At 32.4% G+C, this 21638-nt stretch overlaps 2 protein-coding genes across 3 annotated transcripts; both read left to right on the top strand.

Annotated features, from left to right (window-relative positions):
• The first annotated feature begins 1232 nt into the window (after positions 1 to 1232).
• LOC100796787 (subtilisin-like protease SBT1.4) lies at positions 1233 to 4609 on the top strand. Of its 2 annotated transcripts, XR_005892325.1 has the most exons (3): positions 1233 to 3697; positions 3783 to 4144; positions 4243 to 4609. XR_005892325.1 is itself a non-coding variant. In XM_006583099.4 (2 exons), the coding sequence occupies exon 1, from the start codon at positions 1338 to 1340 to the stop codon at positions 3663 to 3665; it is 2328 nt and encodes a 775-aa protein (XP_006583162.2). In that variant the 5' UTR covers positions 1233 to 1337; the 3' UTR covers positions 3666 to 3697; positions 3783 to 4609. The 2 variants fall into 2 exon arrangements, 1 of the variants encoding a protein (XP_006583162.2); XM_006583099.4 differs by having other exon boundaries at positions 3783 to 4609.
• Positions 4610 to 13074: 8465 nt separating this feature from the next.
• Positions 13075 to 13836, top strand: LOC102663438 (uncharacterized). The gene has a single exon (XM_006583098.4). The coding sequence runs from the start codon at positions 13309 to 13311 to the stop codon at positions 13696 to 13698; it is 390 nt and encodes a 129-aa protein (XP_006583161.1). The 5' UTR covers positions 13075 to 13308; the 3' UTR covers positions 13699 to 13836.
• The last annotated feature ends 7802 nt before the right edge of the window (positions 13837 to 21638 follow it).

The following is a 21638-nucleotide window of genomic DNA, read 5'->3' as shown; positions in this document are numbered from 1 at the left end:
AATTATTTCTTAAACACGCCACGCCTTGAATAACATGCCACTTCACATAGATTAGAAATCTTTACTTGATTTTAACTTTTTATATATAACTTTTCTTTTATAAATTATTATAATTGTAATTATAGTTTGATTTTAATTCAAACTCTTGATATATTGTATCAAACTGAATATGTATTTCTTTGAAATACACCGAATATTAATATTCTAGTAATATTTATCAATCTCAATTAAAATTATATTCTAAAAATTAAAATTATAAATCCAACGGTAACAAAATTCTTTCTTTTTAAATTCACTTTTCGATGTTTGGGAAATGATTTCTTATTTCATCTGAGTTGTATTTTAATTTGTTAGTCTGTGATACTTGTTATGTAGAGAATAGTTTATTAATTTTTATTTTATATTATTTGTGCAATTTCTTATAATCTTATTAGTAGTCTAGGTAAAATATTTGAACACGCATTGCTCGTGTGCCTCAAACGTGATGTTTTAATCTTTTTTAATAATTCCCGACCTTGATAACTTCGATCTGGATATTTTAAAAATTCATATCACTCACCTCATACGCAAGATCTTTCTTTTATACATAAAATCTGCAAGATCTGACGTCACATTTTAAAATATTCACATAGAAATGATAGTGTTAAAAAAGTTGATTAGATTAGACATTGTTTCATAAAAAAAAACTCTAAAACGGTCCACTAGCCCAGCAGTGCATTAGTCTAGCCATAAAATATTTCTTTTTGCAGAAATTCTAGCCATAAAATATAACCTAACGTAAAAAATCCATATTAATTACCAAATTTGAGTTTTAGATGGATTTATTTTTTATTTTACAAGAAAATAAAAAATATTGAAAGAGATAATATCAATACCCAATATCCATGGTCAAATAATACAAATTGATTAACAAATAAAAATATAAGATAAATTAAATGGTTGAAAGAAAAAAATAAATAAATAATCACATACTCTTTGATAATATAACTATCATTCTAAATTCTAACCATTAATATTTGAGAATAAATAAATAAATATACAGATCCAAATGATCTTTTTCATGTCATACCCTACCCATCCTTCCTGTACAGAACCTTTTGTAGTAAAATACAAAAAAACATTGTTTTTATTGGTCTATTGCTAGGAAAAGATGAGAAACACTCAATTATTGGATACTGGCTGGGACCCACTGTGAAGCATACCCTTATTACATGAATAGTATCTCTTGTTCAGCTTCCAGAATTCTTGTTGTATCTGGATCAACCAATGAACACGAAACTAGGTCATTATTAACCATCCCTCCAATAGTGAAGGAACCCAACACTAATATCATTATTATGGCTTCTCCATTCTCACTCTTGTTCTTATTCCTGTCCTTGTGTTTCTCTGCTTCCTCATCCTCATCGGACGACGCTCCACGAACCTACATCATCCACGTGGCGCAATCCCAGAAGCCCAGTCTCTTCACCTCACACAAAACCTGGTACTCCTCTATCCTCCGCTCCCTCCCTCCCTCCTCACCCCCCGCCACCCCCCTCTACACCTACTCCTCCGCCGCCGCCGGCTTCTCCGTCCGCCTCAGCCCCTCCCAAGCCTCCCTCCTCCGCCGCCACCCCTCCGTCCTCGCCCTCCTCCCCGACCAAATCCGCCATCCCCACACCACCCACACCCCGCGCTTCCTCGGCCTCGCCGACTCCTTTGGCCTCTGGCCCAACTCCGACTACGCCGACGACGTAATAGTCGGCGTCCTCGACACCGGAATCTGGCCGGAGCTCAAGAGCTTCTCCGACGAAAACCTCTCCCCAATCTCCTCCTCCTCCTCATGGAAAGGCTCCTGCCAATCCTCACCCGACTTCCCTTCCTCCCTCTGCAACAACAAAATCATCGGCGCCAAAGCCTTCTACAAAGGCTACGAATCCTACCTCGAAAGACCAATCGACGAATCTCAGGAATCGAAATCGCCACGCGACACCGAAGGCCACGGCACGCACACCGCCTCCACCGCCGCAGGCGCCGTCGTCTCCAACGCAAGCCTCTTCCACTATGCGCAGGGCGAAGCCAGAGGAATGGCTACGAAAGCAAGAATCGCAGCCTATAAGATCTGCTGGAAGCTAGGTTGCTTCGACTCTGACATCCTCGCCGCCATGGACGAGGCTGTCTCCGACGGCGTCCACGTCATCTCGCTCTCCGTCGGCGCGTCCGGCTACGCGCCCCAGTACTACCGTGACTCAATCGCCGTGGGAGCGTTCGGCGCTGCCAGACACAACGTTCTCGTCTCGTGCTCCGCCGGAAACTCAGGACCTGGTCCTTCCACCGCTGTTAACATAGCACCGTGGATTTTAACCGTCGGAGCTTCCACCGTCGACAGAGAGTTTCCGGCAGACGTGATCCTCGGAGACGGAAGAGTCTTCGGTGGGGTGTCTTTGTATTACGGCGAAAAATTACCTGATTTTAAGCTTCCATTGGTTTACGCTAAGGATTGTGGAAGCAGGTACTGTTACATGGGATCTCTAGAATCTTCCAAAGTGCAAGGAAAAATTGTTGTTTGTGACAGAGGAGGGAATGCTAGAGTTGAAAAGGGAAGTGCAGTGAAACTTGCTGGTGGGTTGGGAATGATTATGGCCAACACTGAAGCCAACGGTGAAGAGCTTCTTGCAGATGCGCATCTTTTAGCAGCTACTATGGTGGGTCAAGCCGCTGGGGATAAGATTAAGGAGTATATAAAGCTGAGTCAGTACCCAACAGCAACGATTGAGTTCAGAGGAACTGTGATTGGTGGTTCAGAACCTTCTGCTCCTCAAGTTGCTTCCTTTTCTAGCCGTGGACCCAACCATCTTACATCGCAGATTCTGAAGCCTGATGTTATTGCTCCGGGGGTTAATATCTTAGCAGGGTGGACTGGGCGTGTGGGGCCCACGGATTTGGACATTGATCCTAGGAGGGTCGAGTTTAACATAATTTCGGGTACTTCTATGTCGTGTCCTCATGCGAGCGGCATTGCTGCGTTGCTTAGGAAGGCTTATCCTGAGTGGTCACCTGCGGCGATTAAGTCTGCATTGATGACCACGGCTTATAATGTGGATAATTCTGGGGGGAGCATTAAGGATCTTGGAAGTGGGAAGGAGTCAAATCCGTTTATTCATGGTGCTGGACATGTTGATCCCAATAGGGCTATTAACCCTGGCTTGGTTTATGATTTGGACACTGGTGACTATGTGGCGTTCTTGTGTTCTGTTGGGTATGATGCTAATCAGATTGCGGTTTTCACTAGAGAGCCTGCTGCTGAAAGTGTTTGTGAAGGGAAAGTGGGGAGGACTGGGAAGTTGGCGAGTCCCGGTGACTTGAATTACCCTTCTTTCGCGGTGAAGTTGGGTGGGGAAGGTGATTTGGTCAAGAATAAACGGGTTGTTACTAATGTGGGAAGCGAGGTTGATGCTGTTTACACTGTTAAGGTCAATCCTCCACCTGGTGTTGGTGTTGGTGTGTCTCCCAGCACGATTGTGTTCAGTGCCGAAAACAAGACACAGGCGTTTGAGGTCACGTTTAGTAGAGTTAAGTTGGATGGCTCTGAGAGTTTTGGCTCCATTGAGTGGACTGATGGAAGTCATGTTGTGAGGAGTCCAATTGCTGTTACTTGGAGCGGTGCATACTCATCGTCCGTTTGAATGAATTGCTGTGGAGACGACGTCTTTCTCAGGTTATGGATTATTGGATTTAGTCTCTTTGTAATTTTTATCATGTTGGCTTATTGTACAAACTACAAAATAACCACGTACTTCCAGGTAGTTGATGAAGGGCTTCTAATAATTTGCGGGAATGAGATGTTGTGATTTTTAAGGTAGTTGGATCAGATTGTTGTGGTTTGGTATGTTTATCATGTTGAGATTAAAACACACTATACATGTCTCATTTGACTGATATAAAGGGTATGTCATGCTGAACGAGATCAATATGACAGCATTGCACCTAGATGAATTTGCTGAAAATATGTATATGGCAGTCCGTAATACTAAGGACATTTGAATTTTTCATGCCTTTTGTGGCGTATCTCTCACTGATGTCAATTGGTGCCTGATGGAGCCGTGGACTCTCATCATCCATTTGAGTTGCATTCGGGTGTTTCTGTGGAACACATCATTCACAGGTTATAGATTTATTTAAGTCTCTTGTAATTATCTGTAAGCTTATTGCCTTATTTGAAAAACTACTAAAATACGTTATTGGTATGCTGTTTCTTGCAAGTGTGCTCGGAACAACTTTGAAGTAGTTGATGGGAGGGCTTCTAATAAATTATGGGGCTAAATTAGGATCTGTGACATGAGATGTGATTTGTAAGATTGTTGGTTCAGATTATTGTGGTTCTACGTATTTATCATGTTAAAATTAAAAACACACAACACATGCCTCATGCGATATGTAAGGGTATGTCATGGTAAACAAGATGTATATGGTGTTATTTTTCAAACTCCAAGGCTATGAGCACTGTCGTTGAAGAATATGTCCTCATATTGTCACAATGTTAGTGCATGTTGGATGTCCTCATATCTATGTCCACATACTGTCGTTGGATTTTGTCTTCAAATACATAGACAGCAAGTTGGATGGTAAACCAAACATGCTCTTATTCTAATAGCCTTATTTCTACTCCAAAGCTATCACAACAAGATCTTATAGAGATCTCTGGTATTCATCAAAATTCATATCCATTGACAGCCCAGCTCAAATTTTGATTAATTTTAATGACAGAATGAATCAAAGTCCTAAGTTGTAATACCTTTCATATTCCTTCATTCATATGGTGTAGGGGCAACAGAGTCTTCATTAGTCACAGCTTTTCCCATTCTTCCTGGTTTATGTTATTGTAGTCTGCTTGTTCCTATTACTGCTACCTTGGTATCTTTGAGAAAGGCTAATGATTTGTGTGCTTAGATGACCTTACAAATCAACAAAAAGCTTAGCTATCTAAATTTAATCCAAAATCTGATTGTTTGTTTTTTATTCACCAATGTATACTAAATCCTTTACTATAAAACCGCATGTGCTTGTACTATTTTTTATTTTACAAAAATGACTTGCAATCAATGATATACTAGTAGATCTTACAAAAGGAGGGCTTAACAAGTACACTTGAAGCACTCTTGGAAGACTTGCAATCATGTGATTTGTGATCTTCGAAAAGGAAAGCTTAACAATTTTACAAATTATCCCAAAACTTTGAAGAAGTTAACAATGTTGGTACATGAACTAATTAATGGAAAACATAGAAGATCTAATTTAAGTAAATTTTCATTATTTTAATTATAAAACAGGTTTTTTTTTTTTTTTTTTTTTTTTTGCATTTTAAAAAACGATATCAGCATTCAAATTATTCAATGAACTAATCCAAATAGTGAAATATAACAGAATAATATATATAATACATGTGCAATAACAGATAGATTCAAACTGTATCGCATTCCATTACATTACTGCAACTGAAGTTCTTCATGAGTTAGTTGTACAAAGTTTACCAAAATAACAGACCGCAATTACAAAATAATGCATCCAAAAACTTGTTCAAGAGATGTTAAGGACTCATGGAAGGCTTGTCAAATCATTTTTTTAAGTGACAATTGTAAATTTTAATGGTTTTTTAGATTAACAATTATAGGAAATCAATATGATATTGAAATATATAATTCTCACGAATAATAGATAAACAATGTGTATCTTTTTTCATAATGAAATTTTTCTTCAGCCACTTTAATTCCTTGAAAGAAGGATAAATAAGATTTGACTTTCTTAATTATTCTTTTTGTCTCTTTACGTAAGTGTGTGTTAGAAAAAACACTTTTCTATCAGGAAAGAGACCTTATTTCACATTAGTAATACCTCCTTTATAATCACTACTTTCATCAAGTAGTTATCTCTAAAAACTTCTCCTATTTAATTCAATTATAATTTAGTCTTTGATTATTTATTAATTCCTATATAAGTCACATGTCTCTTTCACATGAGACAGTAATAGTAACGGTAATAGTTAGTGTTAGAAATTCTTTTAACATTGTCATACCTAAATGAAATTATTGACAAAATTTATTGAGAAATTAATATTTGCAGACCAATATTTAATATACATACGTAAATAACAAAGGTGAAGGAGGTGAGCCAGAGCAAGTTCACCGTTGGTGCGTTATGTTTTTTCTTTTTGGTGAGCACTCATTCTGGTGACAAAGCAAAGTAACAAGTTGGAAGTAACCAGTATGAAATACTAGTAGTAATAGTAGTAGTACCACTTTCACTTTAGTGCGTGCGTTTGTGAATTGAGATTGAGAGGGGGAAACAGCTTAAATCGTGTAACGGAGATAAAATTGAGCATTTACGAAACTAAGTGTGTGTGCATAAGATAGCTCACTTATTCGCTTTCCCAAACTTTGTGCAAAGTGGTTTTTGTTTTGTTTTGTTTTTTCTCTGTTCAAGACTGGAGGTAGTATTTCTTTTATATAGGCAATCCTTCTCGAAACACTATAGCTAACTCCGATAGGTCGCAATTTAGATTGGAAAATTATGACCACAATGGGAGTTTCTAACAATATATTTATCATAAAAAAAATAATTACAACAATCTACATATATATAGTATGTAAATTAAGGTGTCAGGTGATTTGGAGCTAAAATTGAATAGGTAATTTGACTTAAATTATTGTTTGCAACAATATACATATATTATGTAAATGGCTATTACTGGCTCGCACGAGTACACGTAGATGCAAGTTTGTACAATTATATTCTCTCGTCAACCAATTAACACAGTTATACTACTGTTTAAAATGTCCAACCTTGCTGGTACGTCTTAACATTTTACCCATATTTTTTGTACCCTGTTATAATTTGTTTACAAATATGGATTCTTTGGCGTCAGGTACTGTTTGGATCCAACTGCCCCTGTTAACAGTATACAGCTATTGTCATTGATAACTTTTTCATAAAAACAAACTCAACGTTTTAAGGGCCAAGATCCCATGCAGTTTAAAGAACATAACTGGAGAGGATCTGAAATTTTTGTTTAGATACTATTACTATGTCAGATGTGTCATGCAAAAAGATTGTCCCTCATGTGACTCCAAGCCAAAGGCCATATTTTAATTCAGTTCTTGTTAGAAAATTTTTAGTGGTAGTATATTTTTTATTTTCTCTTTCTGACAGATTTTATAAAAAAATAATAAAAACATACACCGGTACACTGTACTCGCTTTTTAATTACTTCTATAAGCAATTTTTTGTTGGTAACGATTCTATAAGCAATTATTATAATTCGTAAGCTGTACTTTTTGACTAAATTAAGGTAAAAAATTGCGATGATACTCGTGGTTAAATACCTTTTTCTTATGCATAATATTCGTAGTTATATTTGCTATTCTCTTTCTTATCATTCATTTATTTATATCATCAGTGCCTTTGTTATGTGAGTTGCAGGTTATGTGCAAATTAACTTGGCTCATGTGAATTCTGTGATGCATTTTATGGCATATTCTGGAATCTGGATGGAAGGAACGATATTTTTACCATATACTTATATAAGGAAAATGCAATTTTCGAATGTAAAAGGGTATTAAATGTCAGGACAAGAAGAATGCAGGTTTCATAGTCAAATTTTCGGGTAGTAGACAAAGTAAACAGACAGGGTCACGAGCTCACAGAAAGATGTGCTTGGATAACACCAATACAGGATTTCAACGAGAACCTTGTTGTATAATAGTGTGGTCATTATTTTCCGTATCAACAATTCTTTTCTGTTTGGTTTGGTTCTTTTTCTGTCTATCCAACTGTATATCAATTGGATTGGACTAGTGTATCGAATGTGCATGTCTCCATCTTACATAATTGCAAGAACTCGATCACCAAGTATGTCTACAATAGTTATAAGTACATTGTTTTCATTATCCCATAACATCACTTACAGTATTTTTTACTTTTTGTCTCTTCTTTTCTCTCTTTCTTTCATTTCTTATATGAAAAAATGTAGTACATATGTATTATTTTTCTTGCCAGGTCTTCCCATGCACCACATCTCTGATCTGTGATTAATATGATACACGCTAACTATTATACGAATTTTTGCTTTTTAAAATAAAACTGCACGACAAGGAGTTATAATAACTTATACATTCAATGGTTAAAATTAATTTTCTTAAAGAAATTGATATATGGTTAAGCTTAATTCAAGGACCAGAACAATTTAAAAATAAACTGTACATGATCCTGACACGTAATGTACATTTTGCAGTCAAACTTCTTCCTAACAGTTTTGAACTTGTTCTATCAAAAGCTAGCCCCAACGAACAGAGAAGTGATCATGTACCTAGGGGAGTGTACTGGTCTTTCAATGGTGAAAATTCACAATTGGGTTCAATAATTTCAACCAAAGGTCCTATGACAAGATAAGACTTCCTTTCACAACTTAGTGACAAACAAAATTATTGACGCAAGCATAGACAACGGGATTTCAGCATTGGGAAAAAAGGGTCTTCATCTCCAGTTTAGCAACCTTTTTTTTTTTACGATTTTAAAATGAATGCACACATCATTTATGTTTACTTTTTATAATTCAAATAATTCGTTCCTCCAATCCAGTAAATTTTTAAAATTTACTACGTATAACATTTAACCATTTCTTATCCTCCAACAGCTCTTACTTTTACCGTTTTTATTATATAAACGTTATATTATTAAAAACTGTTTACTGGGCTCATAAGTGTTAACTGTTAAGCACTATATAAAATAGGCTCCGGTGCTTAGCAGGATAAGAAGAACCGGTGCTTAATTCATGTAGCAGCATCGTTAAGCAGGAATTGTCATGTTGCTATAAACAAAAATTGATCATGAAATAAATAAGTTGTGTTCTTAGAGACTATCCTACTAACTTACTATAGAATTCCTTTGATGATTAATGCAATTCATTGAAGTTGATGATTAATGCAATTCAATCTCTAATGAGTGCGTGGTATGTATGAAAAAACACATGCTGACAGATGTCAACTCCTTGAATGGAGATCTCACTATATTAAGAGATTAGTTATCAACTCTCGATTGAAGGATACTCGAGTTAAAAAAAATGAACTCCATAGTAGAGTTCTAGAATAGTGAAAAGCATTTCATATAGCACTAAAATACAAATCTAACCCAAAAAAATAAAATAAAAAACAATCATTTTGTTGAACAATTCATTATTGTTTTTTTTTTTTTGAACTTGAGTATCTTTGATTAAGAATCAAAGACTAATTCTACAAAGTATTAGATTAATTTAAGTGGTTGACTTATTTCTACAAATATTTTCTCATTATTATTTTTAGTATATTTGAATAGCTACTTGATAACTGTGAAATATGAGTTAATTTGATAGTCAATTTTGACTAATAATGAGTGTAATTTCTTCACTTTGCTATTATTTTTAATGAAATAACGAAGAAATTAACATCTTTGCAATTTTGATTAACTGAAGTCAAAAAAAGAAGATTTCAAATACTTTAAAGAAAAATTGGTGCAAAAATTGAAAGAAAAAAATCTTGAAGAAAAATTGAAATAATTGAACAACTCGCTTGGCGCACAATTCAGGCCTGGCGCAAAGAAAGCTCACATTGAAGTCCAAAGGCATGCGAAGTCAGCATGAAAAGTAATCTACATGAAACCTATATAAGGAGGAGGAAGCAGAAAGGAAAGACACACTGAGTCTCAAAGAGCTTAAACATATCCCTTAGGAGAAACCCTCATTCTTTAATCATTTCTCCCTTTCTTTCTCAGTCATCCAACCCCATCTTCTATCCATATTCGTCTTTGAAGTGTAACATTCCTCATGGCTCCCCCTTGTTGGGAGCCTAGTAGGTCAAATTCTTGTAATATAATTCTATTTCATTATCTATTTAATTCAATCTTGTTTCTATTATTCTTCTTTATGCTTTATGTTTATTATAGTTTGATCATCCATATTATGTTTAGAGGGTAATGTATTGAAAAATGATTATTGTCTAAAGAACTGGAGAAGAGTATTTAAATAATTCATTGCTAGAAATAGATTGATATTTGTTTTGCACAAATTTTGCATATCTTATCTTAATGCGATTTTTTATTTTTATCTCTATAAAGAAATTTGGGGAAAAAGGATAAATAAACTAAACTTTTTGTGCGGGAAAGAAACTAAAGATAGAGTATCTTGGTAGATGTTGGTGGAAACATGAATTTCATTAGATAGAGAAAATTATTAACATTACATTACAAGTAGTTTTGGCATGTTAGGTCCCAACATTATCACATTCTCACTTCATCTTTTTGTATTTAAATTATTGTTTATTTTTCTTGTTATCTTTTTCTTTTTCCTTTACTCTAATTTTTACACTTACCATTCTTTATCTTTTCTTTGTCTTTTAATTGCTTAATAATTGAGTTTGCATCACTTAAGTATAAACAAATCTCTCCTTGGACTTTCATTTTAACTTTATTGCTTATGACAAATTGGTACATTTACCAACGAGTTAACACTACCAAAATTAATTTTGACTTCTAAAATCATGATAAAAAATAAAAATAAAAGTGAAAATAACTATTTATTGCTTTGAAATTGGAATTGATTATGAGAAAAATGATTTTGTTTTTGTCCATGTGTAAAGTGGACCTAATCCAAATACACTACCATTATTAATTACTCTCCAATAATCTGTAAATTGTTACATGAATTGCTTATATGATATAAAGTGAAAGAACAAAGTCTAATTGGAGTTGAGCTTAAGATCAATGAGTGAGATAGGAAAATTTACAAGGTGTCAGTTACTACTACTGTATCAAACTCTGGATTCTAGGGAGTAGCTAGGGACCATGCCTATGAAACTCCCACACAGTATTGTCTGCCCTAAGAACATGTAGATTTGGAAACAAGAAACAAACATGCTGCTGATGTGTTTATAGGAATTGCAAAGGATGCTCACCTAATTAAATATCAACTATATGCGCGTTTGGAATGGTGTTGGAAACGCCCGAATTGTTTGATTTTCACGTCCAACTCTTATTTTGATGCAAAAGTTAATACTAGTTACTTCACAAAATTCATGTCACTCAAAATTTTATCCAAACATTATAGGCGAGAAGCAAAATAGAAATCATAGACATTACAAAGATGGTTGGAGACTGAGTTTTTATCTCTAGATAATGTTCTGGCCCGTTCCTATTTCCCCTTTCCCTTCCCATTCGTTTGAACAGGGATCCTTTGTGGACTTCTCTGGACCCACGTAGGCCCTCTCTTGGACCAAAATAATCTAGGTTTCAATAAGATAAGCAATTGACTCAGCCTTTAAAGTTTAAACACACTCTCGGACAAAAATGAATAAGAAACATACTTTTGGTTTTTGACATACCCTTTTAAACTATTTTAAATACGCAACTACTGAACTTTAAAATATTAATTAATTAAGATATGTTATAAATAGTATAATTAATTTTTAATATGAAAATTATGACTTGATTAAAATGTTTTGTATTGTAATAAATATTCTAAATTAATATTTACATAAGTCAATATTAAGTCATTTTTAAACAATATTTCTAAAGGTTTATTTTATGCTAACTTGTTATATTGTTTTTAAATATTAAGTACTAATTAATGATTTGAATTTAATAATTGAGAAAGTCCAAAAAAAACTCATTAGCTATTTTTTTTTTATTACTAACTCATTATCTATTTGAATTTAATTAACGATATTTTTTTATCTTAAACCTTCCGTTCATAAGAAGAAAGGATTAATTAATCTGGAAAGATAAATATTATTTAAACGATCCAATATTGATTTTAACACATTAATTACTAACTAACAATATATACTATACTTTAGACATATTTACATGTTTTTTATATCATAGATGTATTTTTGAAATTTTATTTGAGTATTTTTTTTAAAAAAAAGAATGTATCACCGTAAAAATGTTTTGAAGAGAAATAGTTTCTTTTTAAAAGAATTGTTAGATGAAAAAAAGGTGTGACGCGCATTTGATAGAAATAAAATAACATGATAAAACATGCAGAATGCAGCTAGAATTAAGTCATCCTATTATTAGGATGTTGCGCAATGGAAGCGACATCCATGTGACAAGACTATGCACGCCACCTGCTTGTGTTTATGCAACCTGTTACACGCAAGAAAAAATTTAGTGGCCATGTGCACCCTCTACACTATACTCTAACGTCCTTCCAAATCCCAAACCCAAAACGCCAATACCTTTCTCCGCTTCTTGCTATGGTGTCTGCCATACCCACCCCCCTACCCTTACCACCACCCCAAAACTAGAAATGCTACAGTCACAAGCAAAGGCTTCTTTAAGATCATCTATATACACATGCTATTCAATGATTCTGAAGCGGGTAAATTAGTTAAACATGCACCAGTTTAGTCAATGATTTTCATCTCGTATTAAATAATCAAATTCTTCATCAATAAGTACATATTCCTAATGACTTCACAAAACATGCTCGTCTTTTACAAATATAAAGTTCTTTTAAGCATGCAAAAACGTAAGCAGTATTTAAAGTAATCGACAATAAGGATTGGCTTAGATAAGATTATAAGACCTTTGAAAATGACTTCTACTAACTAGCCCAGCATGTCTAATGTTATTTGTAAGTATTATTATAAGTTATCATTGAAGTTTATATGTCTTAATCTTAAAATGCCACAACTTATTTATTTCCTGTTCAATTTTTGTTTATAGCAACATGGCAAATCCTGCTGGCCATTATTCGTCGATGCCTCAATTATTATAAGTCCTTAAATTAAAACTTGCGTGACCCTCTTTCATTATTAAACTTACAATCGATCATTAACCTCGATCTTCCCCAAAACCCGTATATAAAAATAAATAAATAAATTGACATATGCTGTTACATAAGAAAAATATTTGATGGATTGATAACCAGATTCATGAAATTTTGTTTATTTTGTTCTTTTTGTTATAAATGCATGTACTGTAATGATTTACACGCACACAAAAAAAAAGTAGGTGTAAATTGTAATGACAAATTCTATTATTACTCAAATATTAGTAACAATTTTTCATTTTAGTAATAAAATAATGAGTTTATGAAAGTACTGCTTTGAATAACTTTGGTTTCCCCAAAGATGCGTTGGTATTATTTACGTCAACCCTTGAGTCTATCAATGTCACTCACATCACCGGGTAGTACAAATTTTATGGTTCCCATTTATAAACACCTTTTGTGTTGTAAAAAATCGTAACTTAACTTCTGCGCTTTCTCTCCCTTATTCTCTTCATCTACATGCTCTTACCATGGCTGTGGATCACCAAGAACCAAATCAACACCAACCCTCGATGTTTCCGTGGCAGCTCCGGCGGAGGGTCCCACTGCTCCGGCGGAGGAAGGTGCAGACGGTGCGGCTAGGCGGGAAGAAGCCACGGCGGCGAATTTCGGGGATACTTAGGATGTTTCGGAGGATGCGTTTAAGGTGGCTAAAGTTGCAATATGTTCGCATGCTGAAGAGGCTTAAGGAACAGTACCGAAACATCGTTAAGGATCTGGTCGAAGCTGGGTCCACCATTGAAACCTTTCAGCAACGTCTTTTCATGGAAAGCACTTTTGCAATCCCCGTTGGGGTTAACTTGTCTACCTACCCTTCTCGCTTTGGATCAGATCATCGCCCCAGAACCATCTTCATGTAAATTAACTTTTTTTTTTCTTTTTTCTCGCTATGTTCTTTTATATATGTAATTATATTGGAAGATAAAGTATAAGGAGACTCAACCCAAGTTCCTTATATCCTTCCATTTGTTTTACTCTATGAAAATTTTATTTTTTTCTTCCCCTCTCCCTCTTTTATTGATGGTTTGGTTTTTGACGAACTTGTAATTAATGGGGTTATTTACAGGGAAACGAAAATTATTAGGTTGCGTCTTTATGTAATTAAGTTGAAGTCGTTTATATAGAAACACTAGCCAACTAATTATAATTTGTCACATTATCTTTGTGGGAGATGATGAATGGCTAGCGAGATATGTATATACGTATGTATGTCTCTTCGTCTTGATTACATACTAGTATATATATAGTTCAGATTTTGGAGCTTCACTTTACGCTTTCTAAGATCTGGGGAACGCTAATCCTGATTGAAGAATTAATATTCTTACTGGAAAATATTTTAAGGAATGAAGAAGAGGAGTAACTTGTTAATTAATTATAGTAAATGGTGTATTAATTGCATCTGTTTTGTAAGTCCAGCGTCTAAAGTCTAAACTTACTTTTACAGTTATTAACTAGTTAATTTATTGTCATATAACAAGTTTTCTTTAGGCTGGGGAGTATAACTCTGTCATTTGTTACTATGTACGTATTGACATTTTTATTACATGTGTGACAATTTATGAAAAATCCGTGACATTTTGATGGATTGAGGAAGAAAATAGAATGAGAAAAAAGTGAAAAGATGAGTAGATAATTACGCTGCTTAATATAAGAAAATATTTTAAAAAAACAAATAACTTTTTTAATAGACTATTGTTTCTCCATAATTTAATGTATAATTAACTTACAGTTAATTTTTTTTACGAGCAATTTATAGTTAATTTTGTTTTCTCTTTACCTTCTCCTTTCCCGTATATATAGTCAATAAAAATAATGCAGGTTTATGATTTGAATAAATGATACATCACAATTTTTATGTTAATTAAATAGATTTTTGCGATAACTTACATAATTTAAATGATTAAAAATTTATAATACTAAATATAAATGATTAAGTATCAAGTTTTAAAAAATTGATTCGCAGCTATAATTTTGGCTACAACATGAAGGACTTTTCAATGTTCACATTGCAATTGTATCTGCATTGGTCGCTTTTGTTTGCAATTTCTCGTAATATAAAAAAGACAATGAACTAAATCATCATGGCAATTGAAGACATTGTGAAATGTTAAAACATCAACGAGGTTTCACTCAGTTTAATTGTGTACGACGTGTGATTTATTGTAAATTTTTTAGTATATGTTTTTATTTTTTATGGATAAAAAATGTCATTAAAATACTAAAATTAAAAGTATAATTAAACGGTTAAAGGTTGATTGATGGTTCTTCTAAGGTAACATATTGAGGTTTGAATTTCCATCAGAAGAAAAAAAATAGAAGAGTGTAAAAAAGTTAAAAGAAAAAAAATATTTATTATAAAGATAATAGAAGAGTGTAAAAAAAGTTATGACGAAAACAATTTTATGCGGCTTAATAAAAATCTTTCCACCATTTAGGAGAAAATATTTTAGTTGTTTAACCAATATCTAAGGTCACTTAATAACATTTGTTTCTGGTGTATTGTACTTTGAAAAATATTGCCTTACATGAAGATAAAAAAAAATATATAATTAAACAATTTTCTCTTACTATTCAGTCCATCATTCAAGAGAAAAAGAAAGAAAATAAATAAACGCTTCTATTTTTTTTTTATCTAGTCCTTTATTTTTAGTAGCAAATACTTCCCACCCAAATAAATCATAAAAATAATGGCGTCATAAAAAATTCATGTAAAAATTAACGAAATTATATGTTTTGGTGGGGTGAGTTGATCTATTGCATGTAAAAACTCGGTTCATTTGGGCCTGCTCAACCAGTAAACTCATCATCTTTAAGATGAGTTACTTTAATACGGGTTGACTTGCTAGTTATTCTTTTAAAAAAAAATCTAATATTAGGTTTTAGCTGTAACTTATTGGAGTTTAATCTATATCTTACTAATTTTTAATGTTTTTTTATGTAATGTTGGATTAATTGACATTTTTAATATATTTTTTATTTTTTGAGACGATGTGATGAATTAGCCTGTCATTTTATATATAACTCACTTTCATTTAATTATTTTAGTTTGTTTCATGGACTAACCTATAATTCAGCATGTAGTATGTTATGTTTTTAAACTTATTTTCCTTAACAGGTTAAACTACCTCACTCTATCATCGACGGGTTAGAAGCGGATTGAAGGAACTAACTTTGCCGCACATAACCTGCAATATATATCACATTAATTATAGTTCTTCTTAAAACATTTTTTTATAACACCTAGCTAGCTCAATGACAATTATGCGCATATTGATTTCTTTGTCGTATTTATTTACATACAAAATTACAAAACGACGGTATCGATCTACATTCTAATTTTGGAAAATTTCGTCCATATGAATATTTCCTCCAGCTCAGTAGCTCAACATATGCAGCAAAATCGATGCTTCACACAGTCGTGCCGTTAAGGTATAATATTCCCCCAAAAAAGAAATAATGGAATCTGATATTGTGATATATTGTTCAACTTATTCTCTTTGACTGTGGAAAATTACATATTCGGAGAAGAAACGTGACGTTTAACTTAAGAATTGCAATAAGAGAGTATAAGCCAACCGTATTTGTTTAGGCCTGTTTGCCACGATAAATTATTAAATATAGTCATGAATGGCTGAATCACTACCCACCAATGGTCTGACTAGTTTCTGTATAATAATTTTTTTTATTTTAAAAAATAATAACACTTGACATATAAAGATTAGTCGAAAATATAAATTAAGTGATAATCCAACATCATGTAATTAATAACACATTATAAGTATTATTACCAAAAAAATGTTTTTAAGAGAGTGTACACAATAAAGAATATATCGCTAACGTTTATCTGCTAAAACAATATAATTAGTCAAGAAAAGAAAATATATAAATTAGTTTTTTGGGTGGCTTAGTTGAAAGTTTTACATAAATCTTTCTCAATCTCAATGTACATGGATTCTATAGAGTAAAACTTAAGTAGATACAAAATTAACTTAGCAGTTGAAAAGAAAAGGTTTAAGGATGGAGAGAAAAGGAAGAACTTAAAAAAAAGAAAGTAAAACTTTCAATAAGCTACCCAAAAAAATTTCTTTGATTTGTGCCATATGTAGAGTTAGTTATAGAGAAAGATTTATGCAAAGTTATATAGAGACTAGTCGGACCATTGGTAGGTAGTGAAAAAGATATAAGAAAAAATATAAATTAGTTTTTTTGGGTGGCTTGTCGACAATTTTAAGTAGTTTAATAGTAACTTCTTTGATTTCTTTTTCACTTTCCTTCCATATGTACCTCCCAAATCTGATTTGTTTTCGAATGTACCTCCCTGGCCTTAATCAGCTCTTGAAAACCGCACCGCCAAAAAATGAAATGTATTGATTTTTTTTTAGAAATACAATCCAAGGATTCACATTATTATCATATAATATATTTTTTTGGGGTACAGTATTATCATACAATATAGAATATAATAGTACTACACAGTAAGGAGGCCTTAAAAATAGGGAAAATAATGAAAAATTTAACATCATCATATGCGCCACTGTACTATACGTATTTAATAATGGACAAAGCCAACAATGGCAGCGAATAGCAATGGATCATCATCCCTAATGCTTCACTGTACTATACGTATTTGCATTAGGGACCATTTTGGTGAATTTGTTTTCGCAAAATCAGGTTGGTCATCCCCTTGTGTTGTCATTCTTGAAGGCTAAGTTGTTGGCCTTTGGCATGTTTTGCAGTTTACTGATTCGTTGGATATGACGCATGCATGTCATTTTTGAGTTAGATTGTAAAGGGATAATAAATTTTGTTTTGAAGTTGAAAGTCGATTTTTCTTACGTTGGGGTCATCCTTTTTCATTGTAATTACTTTCTATCTTCTGACACAAACTTTTCTGTAAAGTTAATTTGTTAGGCAACAAGCAAGTCTAGAAATTCATCTTAGTCACGTCTATCTTGACATGTGCCCGTTTCGAATTTTGATAAATAGAGTTGTACTCTCGTTAATCAAATTATTATTCGAATTTAACTAAAATGAAGAATGACAAGCGCCTACGGCCTAACGCCCACATTCATATTCCAATATTCAGCTTTCAAAGCAAAGAAGTCCATTAATAACTCGGTACAATATAATGTAAGTTTGATTCATCTTATTTAGATTAGTCTCTTAAACAATTATTAAAATGAATACATATATTTTTTATGTTAACACAATTATATATCAATGTGTTGGATTACACATCAGAAAATATATTTGATGTGATTTTTCACCTTTAGATAAAAATTATCAGTTGTAACTTTTGCATCTTTTATCCACTTAACGTTAATATGTGAATGCATTTCCAAACAGATGCTATATTTTTAAGATTCAAACACAAAAATTATTATTAACTCAAAACGTTCTTTACAATTTGTCTTGATTATTGTGTGTTAGAATTAGTTTATTTGATTCTTAGGAAAAGTTTTGAGCTAGTTTCACTACTAAAAAAAGTTTTCTTGCATGTCTACCAATATCTAATAAAAAGTTAAAGATAAAAAACATTTAAAATATTTATTATAATAAAAAAGTTTCATTTACTATTATTTTTAAAAAATAATTAATTCTTTTTTTTATGGAAGTCATGTTCTGAGGAGTCCAACTTATTTTATTTGGAGTTCTGACATCCTTTATCCTGACATATATATTTATATAATATCATACATGAAATTACAGAATTAATTGAAAAATAATTTTATTCAATAAACATAAAATAACTTACGTGGATAAAATGTTCATATTCTCGTTAATCACTAAATTAAAATCTTATTAAATAAAGGTATGAAAATATCTTTGGTCCCAAAACAAGGCCATTCAATTTTTTTTATATAAAAGAAAACAAGTTAAGCAATGAAATAACATAAAGTAACATTTTCAAAATATCATGCAAATAATACAGAAATTCATGTTTCAATGTCACCTCCTATCAAAACATTGTGTTTCAGCATCCTCTAGCATGAGGTTCTCCATAACTATCCATTTAATCATCTGCTCTCACGAATACAAAGTTTGAGATTATCATAGGATCCAAATACAAATAACACATAGAAAGTGAGTTATCACATTCCTAATTAATAGAGAGAAAAAGAACAACATAGATATACATATTATATAAATGAAACTTACGTAATTCCACCACTTATTGCGTGAGATGTATTTGTACAATTGCGATAAACTCCAATTGCGATAAACTCATCCCTGACCTCTAAGCGGGCTCACATGTGTAGTTCGACAGGGAAAATGACGTCTCTAGCGGTTCCCTAAGATTCATCAAGTTTTTTCTTTGATTGCACTGCTAGGATTTCCAAGCGTTAGAGAGAAAGAGAAGGGATTAGAGTCTCCATTTCACTGTCTCTGTGCGAGGGACATTTATCTCTCCACAAACATTATTTCAAAAATCCCAACAGTAGGGATATGCGAAAATGATTTGCGAGAAAAGAGAGCTTTGTGCGAGAGATATTTCTTTCACCATAAACATTATTTCGTAAATCGCAACAGTGGAGATGTGCGAAAATGAGTTTCGAACCTGGTGTTTAAGTTTCACGATGATCCAATGATTAATGAATCCGCAATCATAGTTTTACGGGAACATATTTGAGTATATGCTGAAAGAAGAAAAGAGTTTGAGAGAGGGAGAAGAAAAAATGAATTTAAGAGAAAGAGAGAACCTAAAAACCTTATCTACATGTAAAACTGACATAATATATTTCTATTTATATTTATGATACTTTCAACCTATTATTTACTTTATTTTTATTTTATTTTATTATATTATAAAAAAAAACTTTATTTTACTTCCTACTAAATAAATAAATAAAATTTCCTTTTTATTTCCTAAGAACATATACTTATTTTATTTACTTTAAAACTATTATTTTAATTAATAAAATTATTTTTTATTATTTTTTTAATTACAAAAATCTCATTATTTTTTTTAAAATTCTATTTATTTTTAAATAAAATTATTTTTAATTTATTTTATGAAAAAAAATGGAAAGTTAGTGGAGCGGTCGGTGGGATACTCATTGCGCGTTTGAATTGCTTTGGAGACACATCTTTCAATGGTTTATTAGATTTAGTCTCTTTGTTAATTTTTCTTTTACTGTGCAAACTACAAAATAACGACTTCGATGAAGTTGATGAAGGGCTTCTATATAATAATTTCTGGGGTTGAATGAGATGTCACTTTTAAGGTCATTGGTTCAGATTATTGTGGTTTGGCATGTTTATCATGTTGAGATTAAAACACAATACACATATTTCTCTCATCTGATTGATATAAATTAAGTTGTGCACCTAGATGACTTTGCTGAAAAATTGTGGACATTTGAATTTTTCATGCTTTTTTGTGGCTTATCCTCTCACTAATGTCAATATATTAATCCATTTGAATTATACTCGGGTGGTGTCGTGGAAACACATCATTCACAGGTTATGGATATAAGTCTCTTTGTAATTTTTTGTTGGCTTATTCCTGCAAGTGTACTCGGAAGAATATCATTCACAGGTGCATGAAGGACTTCTAATAAATTATGGGGCTAAATTAGGATCTGGGACGTGAGATGTGATTTGTAAGATTGTTGGTTCAGATTATTGTCATTCTACTTATTTAGCATGTTAAGATTAAAACACACTCTCTCTAACGTCAAGAAGATACCAATACTTTTAGGACTTAAATGAACTAATTTCAACTCGTTTTAAGTAAATTCAATAACTTGAATAACAGGACATGGTTAAATATGCATTAGGTATTATATAGCTAGTTATATGTTTTCGACTTGAAAACTCAATGCACATGCATGTTCATAATTTACGAAAGTAACAATTCCATTGTTTTCTCTTCTTCCTCAACATATATAACTTCCATTCTATTTTTTTTTTTTTTTTTTGCTGTGGAGAGTCTGAATCCCGAAAAAAATAAATTACAATACAGACTAAATGGGAAAAAAATCCATAACATCTCTAACTAGAGAGTGAAAACAAAAAGCAAGAAGTGAATGTACTAAATAAAACCCATTCAATATATATAACTTCCATTAAAGTTAAACACTCCTATGTCTCAAGAAGCAAAATATATATAATTCATTCTTAAAAAAGTTAACAAGTTTCATAATTTATAAATATTAAATCATTAGTGAAAAAAATTAATTTTTTAACTTTTAATCAAAGTTGCAATAACTTATAATGTCGTAAATTTTGAGAATTTCATTTCATAAAAACAATGTGTTATTTGCACCTCTTTGTTTACTAAGTACAGCCCTCCCTACTCTTTATATCTTTTATTGTCAATTATATATTTCATTTATAAAATAACATATATCAATTTCAAAAATTAACTTTTGGAACTATGTTTTAAGAAAATACACAGTTTTGAATACCACTTTTTGAAATTGTTATATGTTGTTGTTCCAAAAAATAATTTTCGGTGATAAAAAACAAAATTGAATACAAAAACTTGAATGTACGTACCTTGCTTCAAGATCTGCAATAATCACTAATCTTCGTTAATTGCTAGATGCATACTTATTTAGATATTGAGAGACTAATAACAAATGTGAAGAGACACCTGATGGTGTGACGTTGCTTTGATTTGCTATTATTGTTACTCTTATTTTAATTGTGTGAAAAAAAAAGTACAATGTATATTAGATGAGGTCAACCCTGGTTGTATCCTGAAAGAATGGGAAATGTGACTTAGCATATAGGGATGTAAAAAACAAGTGTTTTATATAATATTTCACACATCTTGTGTAGTCTCGGTCCTACC

Source organism: Glycine max, chromosome 7, assembly GCF_000004515.6.
Source record: "Glycine max cultivar Williams 82 chromosome 7, Glycine_max_v4.0, whole genome shotgun sequence".
In the NCBI taxonomy this organism is placed as follows: domain Eukaryota; kingdom Viridiplantae; phylum Streptophyta; class Magnoliopsida; order Fabales; family Fabaceae; genus Glycine; species Glycine max.
The sequence above is the reverse complement of the archived record's forward strand: the minus strand, read 5'-3'. Positions and strand labels throughout refer to the sequence as shown.